The sequence below is a fragment of the Pseudoliparis swirei genome, chromosome 17, assembly GCF_029220125.1.
Source record: "Pseudoliparis swirei isolate HS2019 ecotype Mariana Trench chromosome 17, NWPU_hadal_v1, whole genome shotgun sequence".
Classification (NCBI taxonomy): Eukaryota; Metazoa; Chordata; class Actinopteri; order Perciformes; family Liparidae; genus Pseudoliparis; species Pseudoliparis swirei.
In genome coordinates, this window is record NC_079404.1 from 13,795,905 (window position 1) to 13,817,733 (window position 21,829).

At 44.7% G+C, this 21,829-nt stretch overlaps 1 protein-coding gene across 1 annotated transcript; it reads left to right on the forward strand.

Moving 5' to 3' along the window:
• Positions 1–1,139: 1,139 nt before the first annotated feature.
• pdzd7a (PDZ domain containing 7a) lies at positions 1,140–21,681 on the forward strand. The gene is made up of 16 exons (XM_056436228.1): positions 1,140–1,332; positions 1,433–1,444; positions 1,795–1,923; positions 2,063–2,237; positions 2,696–2,872; positions 3,431–3,578; positions 8,652–8,712; positions 9,397–9,924; positions 11,996–12,151; positions 12,582–12,754; positions 14,784–14,875; positions 14,971–15,062; positions 15,221–15,289; positions 16,540–17,256; positions 17,559–17,659; positions 20,465–21,681. The coding sequence occupies exons 1-16, from the start codon at positions 1,140–1,142 to the stop codon at positions 20,639–20,641; spliced, it is 3,000 nt and encodes a 999-aa protein (XP_056292203.1). The 3' UTR covers positions 20,642–21,681.
• Positions 21,682–21,829: the final 148 nt, after the last annotated feature.

A 21,829-nucleotide genomic window follows, 5' to 3' on the forward strand; every position in this document is an offset into this window, starting at 1 on the left:
TTTGTAAATCTGACACTAAAGGAGTCAGTGCCTCACCAACCATGAACCTCACCGCACGTCACTGCTCAGCAGGTGTCCGATTATGCGTCAGCGAGGCGGACCGGTGAGCGTCTGTCCGAGCTCGTCCGGCATAAAACAGACACAGCAGGTAACGCTCTCATTGTTTACTTCAGTGTAAACACAATGTCTCAATGTTGTTCACAGGCGTTTTCATAATGTTTCAAGGGATCAACGAGACATACGTTTAGACTGAAGCAAGACGCGTTCAAGTTGACCGTAATAATGTCAACAAGCAGTCAATCATTTCAGTGAGTTATAGATGACAATTAACCATCAAAACTATAGGTCACTTGATTATTTGCCATGTGGTGTCGCTGTCCATGGTGCTAAATAATAGAAAAACACGTGATGTTCAGTGACAACATCTCTTCTGTCGACATGAAAAAAGATATATTCTACTTTATTTTTAATTATATTCAAGCTCTGACGTCACTACTGTATCAGAAAGAGTTTGGGATGCTATTATCCATCTGGAACTTCTGACATATCATTCATTACTCATCACCGCATATAATCCTCACAACAGATATCCATTTAATTAAACATGACCCGAGGGGAATCACCATGCACCGCTGACTTCTCTGCAGACAGGCAGGCAGCCTCTCAGCTGAAGCACCATGGGCTCTATGGAGACGGATTCAGAGGCTGCAAACTAAACTAAAGGATTATACCGACTTCTTTCACCGACAAAGAAAGGTCCACAGTTCAATCATGGAGCACTACTTTTTACCATTGTTTTTTAATTGATGTCATACATCGGTGATGAGTTTTTCTATGGCCCGTTTTTTATTTTGGAGCTTGTTTTTTTTGTTAAGCTTTATTTATGGTCTGAAACTGGTTTTAAGGATGATCAGGGATGTTACCTAGAGCTTTTTAAGTTGCCTGCTGCAGTGGGAAACAATTGTAGTATTATATTAACTTCCCTTTTGGACCAGTAAGAGCAACAAGTGCAGTTCCCCACCACCTGTGTTCCTCACCTGCGTACCCTAAATCCCAAGCTGCATCTTTTCCATCCTGACAGTGGACCACAGATATCCTGCTGTCTGGATGATTAAGGGAAGAATTGCCAGACACAAAGCATGGCTCGCTCCTCTCACCCCTCTGGCTGGAGGGAGATGACAAATGGAGGGGGGCACCCCCACTCCAACCGCGGAGGCCAGACCGGGGGTTCCCACAGCACAACGCGCTACATGCTGAAGAAACAGCACCGCCACAGACGCAGGTCCTCGTCGCCGATGGGCAGAGTCATTCTCATCAATGCACCCGTTGATGGTGAGCTCACGGTCCTCCATTACTATGCTCACACACACAGTCACTGGCTGCAGAGGCGTATTCAGGACTGTTGTTTAGTCAGTCTTATGCCCACATTTAGAGAATAGTCAAGGTATTATTAATAATGCAATTTATTGTAGATAATAGATGACATTATATGACAATTAATTATTTAGTCACTCAAATTTGATTTCCAATTATTAATCCACTCATCAAAGAAATATAATTCCTAAAAAGTAAATATTTGCTGTTTTGCTCCTATAATAGTAAACTGTACATCATTTACCAAGCAAATCACCGATTCAACTTTTGGCTCTGGGATTGACAACATATTTATTTTTCAGTTCTCTTTATCCCAAAGAAATTGCTTATCAATCATTTCTGCAAATGATAAATTGATTCATTTTTATATGACTTTTGAATGACATTCTGACTTAGTTTTCTGTGTTGCAGGAGGGGAAGAAAGTGAGGACATTCACACAGTGACAGTCGCCAAGAGTCCAGATGGGTGTCTGGGTTTCAGTGTCCGCGGGGGCTCTGAACATGGACTCGGCATATTTGTCAGCAAGGTGGAAGACGACAGCTCTGCAGGTCAGGAAGAGGAGAGTGAATGTTTCTCACAGTGACGGCACGCTTATTTCTCAGTGAGCGTACATCTGGGCTTGTGGTCTTCTGTTTCCATGTGTCATTTATTCTGGTGTATCATGCTGAGTTTCACCTGTGTCTGCAGCGCACGCCGGGCTGACTGTGGGCGATAAGCTGGTGGAGGTGAACGGGGTTAGTCTAGAGAGCATCACCATGAGCAGCGCTGTGAAGCTCCTGACGGGAAACAACAGGCTGCGCATGGTGTTGAGACGGGTGGGCAAGATCCCCGGCATCCGCTACTCCAAGGAGAAGACCACATGGTGAGGCCAACCAGCTGAGAGCTGCTGCATAGTTGTGTCAATGTGAAGAAAGCTGCCAAAACAATATCTTACTTTAAATCTACTATTAAATATTTACACTTCACAGTTGGTTCAACAACCTTACCAAACTGTGACTGAGTCACCGTATTTTGCTCTATTGCTTTGTAAAGACAACGGCCTTGTTGGTACCACCTTTGACCTTTGCATGGCCCTTGTTTTGTGACGTCTTGTGACTTGACTGGAGCTAACATTGGTTATCTTTCTTGTGGGATATACTGTATCTTGGTTTCATGTGGCAGCAGTGGATAGATTACCTCTGTGACCTTTATGGCTATTTGATTAACCAATACTGATCGGCCTGACTGCAGCACAGGAAGAAAAAGCAGTTTATGTGAATGTTTTCAGGCGTGCACACGTGTCATTTTTGCATGTGTCCGTATGTCCGTGTGTGTGTGTAGGGTGGATCTGATTCATCGGCGGATGGTGGTGGAGGAGAGTGGTCGAACCCCGTCAGAAACCAGTTCTGACAGCGCTCTCCGCAGGATCGTACATCTCTTCACCACCTCAGATGACTACTGTTTGGGCTTCAACATTAGAGGAGGAAAAGAGTTCGGACTGGGAATTTATGTTTCTAAGTATGAACATGTTCAGCGAATGCTTGTTTTACTCTTGAAGAGGCCACCAGCATCATGATCCAGGGTGGTGCAGTGTGCACATGCAGTGAAGCTCAGCCCGTTGAAGTATCCTTGAGCAAAAAGTAGAAAGGATGGCAAATAGAACACACTTTTCCCACAGGAATTAAACATCCCGTAATCTCATTTGCATGTAGCGTGTGATGTCCTTGACTAGAACATCGACTGAGAAGAGCTACACAGTTATATGTTGTTTGTTTGTTCTTGTTTTATTGAATTAAAGCAACCAGGCCTCACTTAGAAGGTTAAGGCAGGTGAATTGTGTTTACTTCATCACCATTACAACAAAAGTTAAGAAACTGCTTTGATGAGTTTGTAGTGTGAATAAAACACATACATTTAGTACATATAAAGTAGTCAAAATACTTAGAAAATGACATACAACTGTTAATTGATATAGTAAAACAAGTATAACCTAACACTGTAAGTCCCAACAGTTTGATTTCATCGACGTCTATATCTGTGTATGTGTCTCCATGCCTGAATACATTTCCTCTTCAGGTTAGACCCGGGCGGACTTGCAGAGCGGCATGGCATCAAGATGGGCGATCAAATCCTTGCAGCCAACGGGGTCAGCTTTGATGACATCACCCATAGCAATGCAGTGGAGGTCCTGAAGAGCCACACCCATATCATGTTGACCATCAGGGTGAGAGACTTTTTATCAATAAACTTGAGGTGAAATTTCAAAGGAGAGTGACTGTTGGACTGACATTTATCTGGTGGTAGTAGTACTAGTAGTAGGAGTAGTTGTAGTAGTAGTAGTAGTACTAGAATACTAGTAGTAGTAGTACTAGTGGTAGTAGTACTAGTAGTAGGAGTAGTTGTAGTAGTAGTAGTACTAGTAATACTAGTGGTAGTAGTAGTAGTAGTAGTAGTAGTACTACATGATGGCGCGGCTGTGTCCAGACGCCGTCGAGGTAGCTCCCCGGAGATTGTGCGCTCTTTTAGTTTTTGTGTTTTTTTAAAATATTTTCTTTGCCACAAACACATCGGCACTAACAGCATACGACCGCAGCACACTTTTGGACATAAACTTTTGCGCAAAACAAGGGGTTTTGTCCACTTTTTCCATCGATCCAGCGTGGCGGCGGAGATCGTGCGGCGAACCACAACAACAACAGTGGAGCCGCTACTACGGGGAGACGACGAAAACATCGAGGGAAACGGAGCGGAATTCGGAACAGACTGAGAGTTCAAGCCCACCGTCCACCTCTGCCCAGCATCCTTCTTGCTAACGTCCAGTCTCTGGAAAATAAGATGGATGATGTTAGGGCAAGGATCAGATTCCAACGGGACATGAGGGACTGTAACATCTTTTGTCTGACGGAAACATGGCTGACCCGCTGGTGCGGATCGAGTCATATGCCCAACCGAGTCCTTCTCTGTTTTCCGTGCAGACAGAACGGAAGAGTCTGGTAAATCTAAGGGTGGAGGGGTTTGCTTCATGACTAACAACAAGTGGTGCGACCCCAAGGACATTAAGACTCTTTCTCGTTCCTGCTCGCCGAACCTGGAACATCTGACGATCTCATGCCGTCCATTCTACCTTCCCGGGAGTTCAGCTCGGTCATCACCACAGCCGTCTACATACCACCACAAGCGGACACCGGCGTAGCACTATCGGACCTACATGATGTGTTATGTCGGCATCAGAACAAGTATCCCGACGCGGCTGTGGTGGTGGCTGGGGACTTTAATAGGGCAAACCTAAAAAAAGTCATGCCGAACTTTCACCAGCACATTACGTGTGCTACCAGAGGGGAAAGAACGTTGGACCACTGCTATACGCCATTCAAGAGAGGCTATAAGGCTGTCTCTCTCCCTCCGTTCGGCAAATCGGACCATGCCGCCATTTTCTTGCTTCCGGAGTACCGGCAAAAGATCGCGCGGGAAGCGGTAGTGACGAGGGACGTGAAGCGGTGGTCTGACCAATCAGAGGCTGAGCTACAGGATGCTCTGCGTGTCGTCGACTGGGACATGATCCAATCCAGTTCCAGTGACGTCAGCGAGTTCTTGAGTAGCAATGAGCCTCATAGCAACGCTAGCGGACACCATCGTCCCCACGGTAAAAGTTAGGGTCTTTCCTAACCAAAAGCCGTGGGTTGATAGATCCATCCGTGAAGCTGTGAACGCCCGTACTGCTGCCTATAACTCCGGTCTTGTATCCGGCAACATGGACGAGTACAAGGCAGCGGTCTATGGACTGAGGAGAGCGGTGAAGGAGGCCAAGAGGAGGTACCGAGACAGAGTGGAATCACAGATGGAGCAGCGCGACACCAGGCGCCTATGGCAGGGGCTACGGACTATCACAGACTACCAGAGCAGACCCCGCGCTATGGTGAGTGCCGACGCATCCCTAGCGGACGACCTGAACTCATTTTATGCACGGTTTGAGGCTAGCAACAACAGCGCTAGCTCGCCGGCTAACAACAACACCGTTAGCGTAGCCGAGGTGAGTTCTACCGCTGGGGATGAACACACACTCTGTGACCGAGCACAGTGTGAGGAGGGCTCTGTTGAGGGTGAACACCAGGAAAGCTGCAGGTCCAGATGGCATATCTGGGCGAGTACTGAAGACCTGTGCTAACCAGCTAGCTCCAGTGTTCACCACAATATTCAACCTCTCCTGGCTGAGTCCGTGGTCCCCGCCTGCTTCAAGAGATCCACTATTGTCCCTGTGCCCAAGAATGCTTCTCCAGCATGTATGAATGACTACCGACCGGTGGCCCTCACCTCGGTGGTCATGAAATGCTTTGAGAGGCTGATAAAGGACTACATCTGCGCCTTCCTCCCTTCCTCCATGGACCCGCTGCAGTTTGCTTATCGCCCAAACAGATCCACTGATGATGCTGTCTCCCAGGTACTGCACACCACACTCTCTCATCTGGACAGCCAGAGGGGGGGCTATGTGAGACTGCTGTTCATTGATTATAGTTCAGCTTTCAACACCATAGTCCCCTCCAGACTGGCCGGCAAGCTGATTGAGCTGGGACTGTACACCGCTCTGTGTGCTTGGATCCTGGACTTCCTGACCGACAGGCCACAGGTGGTCAGGGTGGGCAGACACACCGCCAAAGCCCTCAGCCTGAACACAGGATCCCCAGGGTTGCGTCCTCAGCCCCTACTGTACTCCTGTACACACATGACTGTGTGGCCAGGTTCAGCTCCAACACCATCATCAAGTTTGCGGATGACACAGTGGTGGTGGGCCTGATCTCCGACAACGGCGAGAAGGCCTACCTGGAGGAAGTTGCTGATCTGTCACTCTGGTGCCGGGACAACAGCCTCATCATGAATGTCACCAAAACTAAGGAGCTGATTGTGGACTTTAGGAGGGTACAACAACAGAGGACGTACTCACCACTGGGGATTAACGGGACTACTGTGGAGAGGGTGAGCGGGTATAAATACCTGGGAGTCCACATCACCGAGGATCTGACATGGTCAACGAACACAGACACTCTGGTGAGAAAGGCAAGGCAGCGCCTCTACCACCTCAGGCAGCTGAGGAAATTTAAAGTTTCCCAGAGGATCCTTCAGTCCTTCTACTCTGGAGCTGTAGAGGGCGTCCTGACAGGAAGCATCACAGCCTGGTTTGGCAACTGCTCCGCTCAGGACAGGAAGGCTCTGCAGAGAGTAGTGCGTTCGGCTGAACGCACTATTGGAACTACACTCCCCACCCTGCAGGACTTGTACACCAGGAGGTGCAGAACCAGAGCCGGCAGGATCATGAAGGATCCTCACCACCCCAACAACAGACTGTTTCAGCTGCTGCGGTCAGGCAGGCGCCTCCGTAGTCACGCTGCAAGAACAGAGAGACTGAGACGGAGTTTCTTTCCTCAGGCCATCAGGACTGTGAACTCCGACCTCACCAGGACCCCCACATAGACCCACACAACTGCCCCTCTTAGGCACACACACACACACACACTTACTGTAAATATTGTGTTGTTTTTTATTGTAAATAGTGTGTACTTGTTGCCCTTGCACATTCCTGCTGAGCATTGCCACTTTCATTTCACTGCACACCCTGTGTGTGTATGTGACAAATAAAACATCTTGAATCTTGAATCTTGGACAAAAACAACTCCAAATAAATGCTGATGTTCCTCCATGTCTGCTGGATATGTAAATAAGCAACAAACACGTTAACCAAATCAACTCCATAAGTTGATAATGTATAAATGTTGTGTTTACAGCTTGTTCCCCTTAACTGTCCGAAAAAGAAAAGTTAATGCTGGTTTACGTCTAATTCCCACGTGGTCCTTTATACATCTGTGGTTCAGTGTTGTGGTGTTAATCGTTTGCTCCGGTTTGAACATAACAATTAATTTGGTGCTTTAAAGAGCTGTGACATAATACAGCAGAGCAGGCAGCGGGCGTACAGCCCTCGAGATCTTTGTGTATGCATGTATGTGTGCAAGGCCGCGCCATTTAACCTGTGCCATTTTTATATAAAGGAATTGTGTGTGTGTGTGTGTGTGTGTGTGAATGGGCACATGTGTATTGTGCAGTGTGTCTGAGCGCTCTCTCAGCTCGCTAACATTGCTGCGTGCTCATTTTACTTCTCTGATCTCAGGTTCCACGTGTGAAAAACAGCCAGGGACGACGTTCATTATTCAAAGGCCCTCAGGGATCAGGTTATAATCAACAGAAAGCTGACATTTATGTCTTCCCTCTGTCCTATATTAGACCCATTTGTGGGTACAGAGTTACATCGTGTGTAAGGATAATTTTGGTTACTAAACTGGTCATCCAAGGCCGTTGTGGACAATTGTCGATGTAACCTTCATACATCTGCAGGTCTTCTCTTTGAATTTACGCTGTGTTGTTGAGACAATCCCTGAAAATAAAAATGAAATAATAGAGGCTATGTTGTTTTCCTGTCGGTCTGACTAACAACGTATTCCTTGTCTTGTTTTAATGGATGTAAATGTCAGTCTGTTGGTTGGACCAACACTCTGGTGACTCCCAGAAGTATCTCAACAACATGGATTGAAGGAGACATTTATGGTGCCGGAGGATAAATCCCAATTACTTTGGCGAATCTCTTCCATGAAATGTCTCATTAAGCATCAGCAGATGGATTAGCATACAATTTGGTACAGACAGTCACGCTCTCCTCATGATGAATTGTATAACTTTGGTGCGCCACAACTTTTCATGCAACACACAGTTTTATTTTGTTCAAGTTCTGGCTGTACTTTGTGTATTGTGCTCATGAGTAAATGACAGCTTGTTAAAGATGGTGAACCTGGTAAACATTACACTTGCTACGTCAAATGGCGACGTCTGTTCAGTGGCCCTCGGCATCGGAAATCAGATAACAGTGTCCCCTTTAAGTGCGTTGCATATGTATTTTTAATTATCCTAATCAGTACCCAGAATATATGAAACATGTCAATATAAGACAAAATCTATAGGGGTGTCCCAAATAGTTGGAAGCTCGAGGGCATCATTCATAATGTTGAATGCTTCTCAGCTTTTCCTTTTAGCATGTCCACTAATTGAGTTGGTCCTGGTATTTATGCACATCGTAACATTGACATTGTCATTGTGAGCATGTCAGAATGCGGACATGAGTGTTTGGCTCAAAGCACCGCTGTGCCTCAGAGCATCAGGTGTAAAAACATTTTGATATGTAACAATTTCATGTTTTATCATATGGTTTTGTTGTTTATATTCTTGCTGAACATTTCGTGTGTTTGCACTTCAACAGGAAGCTGGCAGATACCCTGCATACAAGGAGATGGTGGCAGAATATGGCTGGCTCGACAATTGTATGTTAACTATTCCAAAATATGATTTTACAAGAGGAAGTTAGTTTAAGATGAGTTGTAATAAAGATGATGGCTTGATTAGTAGTGTGAAAATAATATTGTACACTAAATTAAATATTATAGAAAAAAATAATGAAGATGTGACCTTGTAATTGGATTTAAATCATTATTTCCGTATCCAAAGTTAATTTAAATATAATTGGAAATCTTATTTAAAAAGTGGAACAGTGGCCACAGTAGCCCGCTTATACATATTCATAGGACTTAAACTCCCTGTTATTTTAGTTTATATTTTTGAACGCAGTCAGGGATTAATTTAGTTTACTCAAAGGCAGCTCAGTCGCCTGGAACGAATCGCGACCCGACATCTGGGTCATCTTGGAGTTTCATTAAAAAAAGAAAGAAAGTGAATAACGCCTGGTTCATGTTCTGTCTCTCAAACATTAAAGGATTAACCGAACATGAGAGCAGACATACTTTGATCCAAACAAAGCAGATTGTGTAAAATGAGGAAATGAAGCGTTGCTAAGCTTATTCACTAACCTTGCAGGGTGTGTCTGTGTGTGTTTGCTGCGCCCATATATAACAATTGGACAGTTTAATTCTTATTACACTTACAATAATAAATTAAAACACACATACTAATCGGCATTATTCATCTTAATTATGGATTGTTTTCCACAGTGGCCAATGGAAGCCTTGCACCATCCTCCCAGGGTTCAGAATCCAACTCTTCTGCCTCCTCGCTGTCCTCCAGCACCCCTCTCAGCTCCCTCAGTGGTCTCTCGCAGGTTCTTTTTCCTCATGTCTTTGGCTCCGAGATGGTCGACGTCGCCATCTCCACGGAGGACCGCTCCCGACGTCAAAGCAGCGCAGAGCGCACTGCTGACACCGCCATACAGACTGACCCCTATCCCCCAAATCAACCAGACCACCACTCGATTGATGGGTCGTACCCCGACAGGCTGGTCGCCACGGAAACTAGCCGGACTGTAGGTGCCACATTGCTGCTGAAGGACACAGTCATACGAGGGAAAGGGGAAGGCCCGAGGGAGATGGGTGGACCAGGAGAAGGAGGGCAGACGCGTACGAGGACGCTGTCATCTGGGGACCAAGAAGTAAGGAAACACTCACCGAAGATGGCAGCGCTGATGGACCTGAGCCGACCACGGAAGCCAATCCGACGTTCCCAGAGTCACATCACTGTGTCAGGTGAGATCTACGGTTCCATGGGAACGTTTTATAGACTGAAAGGGTCAGTGTGTAGGATTTCGGAGCACATGAGCAGAAATGGAATAGGATTTTCATAACCATATTGACATTAGTGTATCATCACCAGAAACTAAGAATCCTTGTGTTTTGGTGAGCTTAGAGTGAGCCCTTCATATCTACATTGGGAGCTGGTCCTTGATACTGTAGTGACCCTGTAAAGTGGCTCTGTGTAGTTGGAGTAATAACCCGTCAATCACGGTGTGGCAGCCTGCATGCTGGTCGAGGGGCGTGCCTGTGATTGGCGGAGCCGAGGGGAGGCGGGGTTAACGGTGAATGTTGTTAATGTTTGAGCTGATAAGAAGAGTTATCTGTCTGTTTTGGTGGATGCTTCAATAAAGTATCGCTTGATAACGTCATCCTGTCTCCGTGCCATAAGTGCCATTACATACGAGACGTCACAATATGTTAATTTAAGAGTCTAGCGGAGCCGGTGTTTGTGAAAGAAGTTTAGAAGCCAGGGGTGCATTTTAAGAGTGCTTATTTTAGCAAAACAAACATACTATTCTTGGCTGTCTTTAAGGACACAGATATGACCATTGTTACGACGTCTCTTTGCATTATAAACCCACAGCCCGCCCTCAAGACAGTTTCTGTCGCAGATCCTCAGAGGCCAGATCTAAAGTCTTCCAAATAGTGTTAATACTCACTTCCACCAATCGATGAGTTTAAAGCTCCCAGATTAGTCTTGTTGTCACGTGTAGCCCCGCTGACATGCTCCCCTCTCGCTTCCAGCATTTCAAAGAGACAGAGCTACAGATAGCAGCTGTTCACCGCTTCCGGTTTTAGACTTTACAGAATAAGAGCTTTACCAGGAAACAGCCTCGATCTCAGGAGAAACGTACCTCTCCCATAATCAAAATCAACATTACAGTTACAAATATATTACAGTGATCATACGTTTCTATACTTCTATTATACATTCTTCAGAATATTCCTTATAATATCTCCTGTGTAATTTATCTTTCTATATGCATTATTTAAGACATAAGACTCCCATATTTACATGTGCAAGTGTACAGAAAATCCACTGTAACCTAACATCCTCTTCACAGAGTCCACCGTGTTACATACAGTTCCAGTACAATACATGTTTGAAGTTGGCAACATCAGTTAAAGGTCTGGCTGTCCTTTGTGTTGTGGTTGTTGATCATAGAAGTAATATCATCAATATTAGTTTTCTAGGAACACATCTAGCTTTTTGCGACAGTACTTGTATTCACCGCGTAAAGAGATCCATTCCCAAATCCTCACAGATCTTTCTGCTGGCTATCGATCAGTTTAATGACCCCTCATATTTCTATCGCTCCCTGAAGTAAACAAGAACATCCAGACTCCACATGGCTGACACAATTTGTCCAAAAGCACAACGTTCAACGGAGGCTCCTGATTAATCAAACCCCTTTACTCTTGGTTGTTATACCTCTGTCAGAAATTAATATGAACAAGCATATGGAGAAATATATCATCCAAGCCATGGCGGGGGTATTGAGCTATTAGCCTTTCCTTTTCAATTTATCCAGGTCATTCATTCCTCCAGGACCTGGCGGGTGCTTAGGGTGAAGCTCAGGGCTGATTTGCTATTTATTACGTAAGCCGGAGCACTTTGCTGTAGTGCCTTCAAAGGATAGGGGAGTGTTCAGGTTAGCGTGGCTGCAATTCATCAGTATTACTGTGTTACTTTTCACAGTGGCAGATTTACTGCAATGAACAGAGGAGATGACTGGAAGAGAAATGAACAGTCTGTACTCATAGCAGAGTGAGTGTATCACCCAACAGTTGAGCATGGAGCTGTACAACGCCGAATGAATTATGTTTTCAACTGCAAACACAGAGAAGCAGAATGTCCTGTTGGTGTTATGGGTCAACACACTTTCAGGCAGATTTCTTTATGATTTAGTTGGTTTGTTAAAATTCTTGTTTGCATTAATTGAAATACATTTGCATGTGTTCAAATCATCATGTTTCACAGCATTTGGTGGATTTATTTTGTCTTCTTTTTTTCTACCTCCAGAGGACAAACAAAAAAAGAAGAAACAACAGAAAGAGAAGAGCTCTGTAGAGGGTAAAACCAGCCTGCAGCGATCTAAAACCTTTGTCAACCTGTTCTTCAAGAAAGACCGCAAAGAGAAAAGTCGCTCCAAGTCACCATCTCACAATGCCGACAGAGGTGACAGGCCTTTTCTGTTTCTTCTTTCAGGCCCATACTCTGCAATCCACCAAGCAGAATATACGTTTTGACTGATTTTCTGGACCATTTTGTTTGAATACAGATATTACATTTGAATCACTGAACAAATCAGATATTTCTTCACCAATCAGAGGTCTGGAACCTGTTTTGGATCATATTTCTGTCATTTGCGATGTTCAATCCCATAGCACAGCTATTCGCTCTCTTTTGGAAGTTCATTTTTGGCCATCAGTGGTGATATGGGACGAGAACCGACAGACATAAATGTGAATTTATTCTGCTTTGCAACATCCTCACTGGGACATTTTGCATAGGCATCTGTGTTTTTGAGGTGAAATCTTTATTTTGTAAGGAAATCTCGTGCCATCTGCAGATCTGGTTTATTTAAATGTTTCCTTTAATTCCACAGATAAGGAGCGGGGTCGTCCCTTCCAGCTCTTGACCTCCCTGAGAGAATCCCGTGCTGGGGTTAAAGACAGCAGCCCGCTGCCCCGACAAGAGACCCTGCAGCATGTGGAGGACATGGCAAAGAAACTGCTCAGCCAGGACGAGGTGGCGGCCGTGATGAGACACTGTCGGCGGGTGAGTTCTTCGGTCTGAAAGAACTACCTCGAACACCTTAATGGCCCTCTCCTGTGTTTGTTTTCCTTCTTTTGAATGAAAACCTGTTGAACTACTTTCAGGCTCAAGTGTGCAGTATTGTTGAATGTCCTTCAGTGAAAGATGTGTCTGGCAGCAGCTATGAAAAAAGACAGATTTGGCGTGTTGTTTATGATCAGGATCAAATATCAGCCATCATTTGATCCCCTTGTGTCATTTGATCCCCTTCACCCTCATCGGCTCCTTGCGGAAGATACTGCACAGTGGTGTTCTTGGACAACGTTAACATAAAATGTACATATCATATATCAATCATGAAAATATACAGTTGATGATTTTTACAAGTTGAAGGGAATTTAGTATTACACTTCAGTAAAGTTGGGGGACTCTGTGTCATGGGTAGTCCGGGTTGTCGCAGCGAGAGAGGACCCAAATGCCGACATTACTGCACAAACTATATTTATTTCCACAAATCACAGACCAGACCAGAACAGGACGACAAACACGCGGACCAAACAGTACGAAGCCACACTGGGATTGAGACGAACAGGGTTTACATACACAGGCAAGGTGAGAGGATTGGACAACGAGACACAGGTGGACACTGAGGGCGGGGCCAGCAATCACACAGAAGGAAACAATCAGGACCAGGGCAGACAATCACAGGGAGACAGACGACACAAGGATTTCAAAACAAGACACAAAACTAAACACAAATTCCAGATCATGACAGTACCCCCCCCCTCAAGGGACGAATTCCAGACGGCCAAGCGTTCCACAAGGGTGGGTGGAGGGGAGCCGGAGGAGGGTCCAAGGCTGCAGAAGTAGTCCGGGGGGCGGGCCGCAGGACGATCACCAGGCCAAGGGGCGCGCTCTGGAGGGCAGGCCGGAGGACAAGAGCGGGGAGCTAGGGGACCGGGCTCAGGAGAGGAAGTCCCAGGGGTACCGGGGTCTGGGGATGGGGGCTCTGTGGGACCGGTACCAGGCGACGAGACATTGGGAACCGGGGCTGGACGGGGCGGGTCACGGGGAACCGGGGATGGACGGGACGGAACACAGGGAACTGTGACTGACCGGGACGGAGGCGGAACACCGGGGACTGGAACATCGGGGGCTGGAGCCGGCGGCGGAACACCGGGGACTGGAACCGGTGACGGAAACCCAGGGACTGGAGCCGGCGGCGGAACACCGGGGACTGGAGCCGGTGACGGAACACCGGGGACTGGAACTGGAACATCGGGGACAGGAACCGCCAACACTGACTGCAGGGCCCGGAGGGACTCCCACATCTCTTCAAGCAAAACATGAGCGTTAGCTGGCCAGGCAGGAACTGTGCAGCGGAAACTGAAGGCTGGGTCCATTATTGGTGGCTTCGTTCTGTCATGGGTAGTCCGGGTTGTCGCAGCGAGAGGACCCAAATGCCGACATTACTGCACAAACTATATTTATTTCCACAAATCACAGACCAGAACAGGACGACAAACACGCGGACCAAACAGTACGAAGCCACACAGCGAATGAGACGAACAGGGTTTACATACACAGGCAAGGTGAGAGGATTGGACTACGGGGAACGAGACACAGGTGGACACTGAGGGCGGGGCCAGCAATCACACAGAAGGAAACAATCAGGACCAGGGCAGACAATCACAGGGAGACAGACGACACAAGGACTTCAAAACAAGACACAAAACTAAACACAAATTCCAGATCATGACTCGCAGTGAGCTGAAACCCCCTTCCTCCTAAATGCTCTCCTTCAAATTTAACATATTCATGTTGCAACACACACTTTCTGTCCAGAGACAACTCTGATGAAACAATTTCTTTCAAGCTGGAAAACTCCCTCCTGATCCAGAGAGTAAATTATAAAGTTGTTTAAACTGAACTTTAACCTATTTAAAAGTCAGAAAATAACAAGATTTAAATCCTTCTATATCATCCAACCCCACTAGTTGGTTCTTCTTATTCTTCTCCTCTCATTGGTGTACCAATCTAAACTTTCTCTTAGTTCTTGTCCGACATTGTGATTGAGGATTTAGTGCGCCCCATTTTGGCAATCTTGGACAGACCAGAGAAACTGCTACTTCTCAGAGAAATAAGGTGAGATATAAATGTAGTACAAATCAGTTTTTATATCAACACATTTATTGGGTTTAGGTATGCATGTAACTGATGCTGATCAATATCCTCTGCAGGATGTTGATACCTACGACTGAGATGGGTCCATTTGACAGCATGGTCATGCCCTTTGAGCTTGAGGCATACGATATCCTCAAAAGTCGCTCTGGTAAGCAGAGGAATGTATTAGAGCTCAACATACATTCACATTTCCTGTGTGATTGAAACATACTCAATAAATATATAAATTAGATAACGCAGGTAATATTGTGCATAGAAAATGAATTTATGGAGAACCAGTGATATATCCAGTTTATTTCTTCTTAGTTCGTTCTCCAGCTCTGCGCTCCCCTCGCAGAGGAACCCCTCGACGTCACCTCATCACCCCAATCCCAGGTACATTCGCTGCATCTCTTCCTTTCTCTCACCCTTCTCTGTCTAGACCTCACCTCTTTCTTCGGACACCCTTTCCGTCCGCTTGATGTTCTCTAATCCCAGAGTAACACGAGATACACTCGGGTCTTAAACCTCTCACCTTTTGTCTCCTTCTCTTATTTTTCTTCTCTCACCTCACTTCTCTTCTGACTCATCTCATATCTGTAGTGTTAAACTCAAACCCCCAGCAGACACACACACACACACACACACACACAACATATCTCAGGTGTCCTGTGGCTGCGGCGCTGAAGCAGAGGCTTGTGTTACATCTCTGTGGCCAACAGAAAGGACTGAGACGAGCCTCGTAGGCCACTGTGACACTTCAACAATACAGAGATGCTTTTATCCTTTTCTCCATTCCAGTCATTGAGATACAATCAATACAGTCTTACTTGGACAGACTGCAGCCGTCTCACTTTCTAAAATCAAAGGTTAGGGGTCATTGGGTCAATGTTATTATTTCAGTTTAATGTGCCGCCTCACAAAGGATGGTTTGTAAAGAAGTTATAATTATTATATAAGTGACATTTCAAAGACCTTTTCATGAGTTCTTTTCCAGGGAGTGCTTGTTACAACAGTATGTATCCTTTTGTTCCTTCATGCTTCTGTTATCCCTTGTTGTCTGTTATGTTACTCACAATCTATGTCCACACATTAAAATTAAAATTAAATTCATATTTTGTCATTCAGACTGTGTAGTGTTAAATAATCACTCACTGTTTGACGTTCAAAGGTCACCCTTGAGCTCCTTGCATGAACAAGCTATTTTATTTGTGGCATCAGTATACTTAGTTTGTAATCCTTGTAGGTTACAACGTTGTTTAATTGTTCTGACAAATTCAAGGGATGTCATTTGAGTCAGCGTTAGCTGATGCTGAAGTTTGAAAATTAAAAAACTGATGGTGCGAAGATAGAACAACGTGAGCTGACCAGATCTCTGGAGCTCGCTACTCATCTCCGTTGGAGATCAGCGGCTCGAAAAGCTACATTAGCTGATACCAGTAAAATGCACCCAAATAATCGATCCAAATGATTGCATTATGGGTAATATAGGCACCAGGTTTTGATAAGTAAAGAAAAAGAATTAAAAAGGAAATATCTCTGGTTGTAATGCAACACTTTTGATTCCTTTTTTCTTCCTGTCCAACGTGAGTGCAATGCTAAACCTGTGGAGTAATCTTTTAACTCTTCACTGTTTTTGTATGCAGAAGTTCAACAGAAACTGTTTGCAGAGTTAAAGCTGAATTACAGATGTAATGTTTGCCCAGACTACAGGGGTGGATTCCACCTCCAGCCAGTCCAGGACAAACTGCGGGAATGTCAGCTGATTGAGGAGCTGGAGAGATTACGTCTGTCCAGCCAACGGTCAGGGCATCTGCCTCCATCTCGTGCCTTCACCCCTCTGCTGGATGTACCTGTGGACAACTATGTCTCTTCCAATGTGCGTTCCCGCTCCCCGAGCCCCTTACCCACCCACAGCTCCCTCCTCAGAGAATCACCTCACGGCTCTCAATGTGGGCGCCAAACCAGTCGCCCCTCAAACAGAAGAGAGAACAGGGCGTCGCCGTACGACGAGGTCTCCTTGTTGTCCGTGTCCGACCGAGGAGACGCAGCTCCTGAACGAGGGAGGTCGCCTGTGAGGAACGGGCATGGGAGAGCGAGGAGGGAGTTGAGTCCCGACAGAATAGATGGCAGGCAGGAGGGCTACACAGAGGTCAGCGTCCATGTGCCTTCACAGCGGCGAGGGGGAACCCCTCTGGATGATGTGCTTGAGGCCCCGAGAGACAAGAGTCCATCCACAGGCAGAGAGAGCAGTCGGCAGCTAAATGGACATTCACACAATGGTGTGAAAAGGAGAGCAACTCGGACAACTGAGGAGTATGAAATCAACACGTTGACCATTTCTAAGGCCAAACAATCACTGGGTGAGTTCATTAAAGAAACGGTGTCTTTTTCATTTTGATTTAAGTTGAATCGATTGATTTCAGTATGTTCAAGTAGTAAAGTAGCAACTAGTAAAAACAGCCAAATGACAATTGTAAACTGTCCACTTTAATATTCATCCTCCCATATCCATTACCTCTCCAGTAGAGGTCAGGGTATCACTAAACTGAAGGGAAGCGTTAATGCTCTCATTAACTAAAAAAGACGACACTATTAGATTGAATACAATACTGTCAGGCAATACCTCAGTTTATAAATGTAGTATATCTCTGTGTGTTCACAGGTATAAGTATCTCTGGAGGTATGGAGTCTAGAGTCCAGCCCATGATAAAGATTGAGAAAATCTTCCCAGGAGGAGCTGCATCTACGAATGAGGCTCTCAAGGTGACTTAAATACGGCAGAGACAGGAAGAGACACCTCAATATCTCACACACATGGATGTCAGCTGAATGACAAAGTATTACAAAATCATTCTTCGTACTGCAGAGGGTGGTATACGCATTGAACATGACAATGCATTATAATGTTTTTACCATATTAAACATGTACTTATGTTCCCTCCTAACACCATGGTTTTAAAGCGCATTGATGTCCATCCTGTTTTCCGTGTATTGTAAGAACCGGACCCCTGTCCTCTGGTTATGAGTTGTTGTTCCTGTAAGTATGCATGTCTATGATGGAGTGGTTGAAGGTGTGCAGTGAGGAGTGAAGACAAAAATAGTGGAGAGGCATCTCAAGTAGCCAATCGCCTCCATTATAGATGAGATACACAGGCGCTGGCTCTGCTAATGTATTGGTAATATACTGCCTGCACAGTAACTTAACAGTCATCCGTAATCTTGGGCTGGTTCACTTAAACACACATGATACACACACTCATTCACTACAGTTAACCACAAGCTCATTGTTAACAAACAGCATTTGCATTAAGATACTTGTAAATAAGTGTGTTTCCTAACAGCTAGCTATATCCAAGTCTAATGACGGATTAGAGTCTCAAAGATAGTTCCAGTATCTTCTGGGATTTTAAAATTCAAAGAACCTTCCTCTCCAGTGCCTGAAGTCACACAATACAAATACACATGGTGTGCAAAACCCCCAGAACAACAAAGTGGAAGGAATGGCAGACGTGGGAAATAAAGCCGGATATTGGAATGTGTAAAAACCTTAAGAGACATGTTGTAACAACACTAAGAGTTCACAGGTCTGTGGGGCTGCACATAGACACAGTGGTACGTTGAGCTGAACGTTAACATCAGAATCATCACCAATGTCACATCAGAGATTAACAGTCTCAATCAGCCAAAGGTCCTCACACGCCTCCCTCAAGGTAGAATATCCTCAGTGAACGCTAGAAGTCACGTGTGTTGGAGGTGTGTGTCCCTTAATGTGCTCGCCAGGTTGATTAATTATTTTAATTTGATGCAACTGTTTGATTTTTTACAATGCCGGGATGTACAATAATGACACTCATAACCCATTTGTTCTCCTTAATTTACGTGAACTCGGCTCATGAATCCAAACATGAATTCATCCTTTCCTGATGGCGTAGTGTTTCCTCTCTGGAGCTCGGCCCACTTTTCCCTCCGGCTGCTGATTGATCTCTTTTTTTCTGTTCCATTCTCACAGTTTTATGAGTTACTTTTATTTTAAATTTCTTTAAATGTTCAGTTTATCACTGACTTTAAAAAATATATATATATTTTACTAAAATGTTATTGACCTACCAATTGTTTCAAACTACTCAAAAAAGTACAAGAACACACAAAAATGAACTTTGTTCGAGTAAAGTGAACAGTATTGTTTTGTGTGTGGATATGTGCATACAAAAGCTTTCCTGTGTACGTGCTTATGCGTCATATGCCTGCATTTCACTGGCAGTGTAAGAGGGCGCAGTAAATATACCTTTTCCATGTAGGCTTGTGTGTGGAAAGGGTTAGTTTAGCCACATTATACAATTTGTTTCAGGGACAGAGCCGAGCAAAGGTTTGGCTAGAGAGGTACATCAGAGAATTTGGATTTTGGTAGAATTAGTATTAATTTGTATTCTCCACAATGAGATGCACCACTTTTGTTTGTGTGTTTGGATAGATGTCTACTTATCTTTAGAGATTTATACTACAATAGATAATACACAGAGCCAATACTTCTCCTCTCCTTGGCTAAATAATCTAGTTGTATATTCTAGTTGGATCTATTTGTATTGGCTCGGTAAACTACATTGTGAACGATTCACTGATCCTTTCATGCATGCTGAAGCCATTTTTGGATTGTGACGTCCATTGGTGAGACAAGAGGAACCTCATAAATGCAATCCATGAATGGCTGTAAAGAGGATAGGGCAGATTAGGTTGGGATCTATTTAATTCAAATAAATTACTTTTAAAAAATGAAAAAAAGGCAATCTCTTTAGTTAAATGCATTTAAAACTGTTGATACTGTCTTCAGGGAAGGCTCCATGGTTTTTTGGTGAACACCACACTGTATGATGAGCTTTAAGAAAACTTGTTTGGGCAAAAACACAGGGCAACACAAGTCTAGCGGCCTCCAATACAAATATGTTTGACCTATAATAGATCAAATGCAGAAGTGCAGAATAAAGAGGAAACATCTCTTTGTGTCTAATCACTGGAAAGGGAAAGGGAAAGGGAAAATACGTGATCATACAACAATGGCCATAGGGCTTGTGTGTTTCTGTTGTGTGTTGCTAACCTTCACTGAGGTTGAGCACACGAGGCAGGTGCATCCTCGTCAATTGCCGATGACATCAGAGGAAGTTCCTCTCCTCAGGCCTCCAACGTTGTGCCACACTCTGCTCGCATCCTGCAGGAAACAACGAAAAGCGGTCCCAGCTGTGTGCGTGTGTGTTTGTGTGTGCTTGTCTCACTTTATGTTCCTTTTTCAACAACCTTGTCCTGAAGGGGAAACGTTATATGTGCACTAGTGACGGCCTTCAGTGTGAATATATTAAACTAACGGGAGAGTCCCAATTCTCTGTGGCATAAATCAGGTTCCCGCTAAGAGACACAAACAGTGCAGATTTATGGGGACTGTGCATAAGGAGCAGATTGCTTCAAAAAAAAAGATACAAAGGGGAAGGAAATGACATGAATAATAATGAAGCCTGTTCTTTGTAAAGAGAGAGTGTTTCACACGTTAAGCTGTTTACCCTGTGTTTGCATTTGCAGGCAGGATACGAGCTGTTGTCTGTGGACGACGAGAGTCTGCAGGGAGTGACTCATCAGCACGCGGTGGATGTAATACGCAGAGCATTCAGCAACAAAGCCAAAGACCCGATGGTTTTTCTGGTCAAGATCTCCAAGGTCCCTACCATCCCGACCAGCCCCAGGAGACCGGCAGACTAACTTGTGTGTGTCTCACAGTCAGACTACAGTTCAGGCATGAAGGACACCAAAACTTGCAATTCCTGCAGGATTAAATAAACTACAGGATTCACTCCAGAAGAGAGGATATGGGACGAGTACATCTTCGGTTCTGGTGGAGAGGAATGGGTGCACTAAGGCATTTGTCCTATGTAAGGCAGAGTTATGACAGTAGATATGTTAAAGAGAAAGGTGGACGTGTTGAAACAGTTTGTTCATCCAGATTAACATTGTTATAGATCACTTTTGCTACTTTTTTCCTTTGTTTTTACGAAACGCATATATTGCACATTAACTACACACAAAGTACGTAATATGTGTTTTATGATAAGATCATGTGGTTCATGAACTCCTCCTTGGTTAAAGTTGTGTCACTATTTGACACGAGGCAACCTTGACACGACCTCTGCTTGTCAGTGGTCTTCTCTTTTCAGTTGGAGCATCTCAGTCCCCCGCAGGCCTGCCAGAGGCTGGAGTAATCTCCAGCCTGTGTTATGAGATTCAGAGATGTATACCCAGATTAAACCCCTGTATTATGTCAAAATTGATAGTTTGGGTTTAGTGGATGTCTGGGGGGATTATTACAAATTGCTGCTCAGTATTTTTGTGCTGCATTTCTCTGGCAGAAGTGCTTGTGCTCTGGAGCAATCCGCCACTTTAGAGGCTTAATTACACCACGCTGTGGCCTGAGCTTATGCAGACATGTGGAGGAGTTGGAAAACATGTCAATGAGAAATGCGGGACATGAAGGCCAGTGGCACAGTTTAAATCAAAGTAGGGTAGATGAGATATGGGTAGCAAGGTGACTGGAATGAGTGTGCATAGTGCCTTACTTCTGCAGATGGCCACTGGGGGAGACAAACATTTATAAATGAAAGAATGTTGGAAAGCTCAAGGTGAAATGTTTCAATTCAGACAGGCAATTTTATTTTAAAATGAATTTGAGCATGTTTATGCCTTTGAGATTTTACAAAATGCTTCCAAGTATTTGATTGAACTGCAATAAACACTCATTCAGTATACTTTGCTTACACTTGATGTGTTTCAGGTTAAAAAAAAGTTCAATTAACAGTAACTTAAAGGTTCTATTCAATTCCAATTCAGTTTATTTTGGATAGCCCAATATCACAAATTACAAATTTGCCTCAAAGGGGTTTACAATCTGTACAC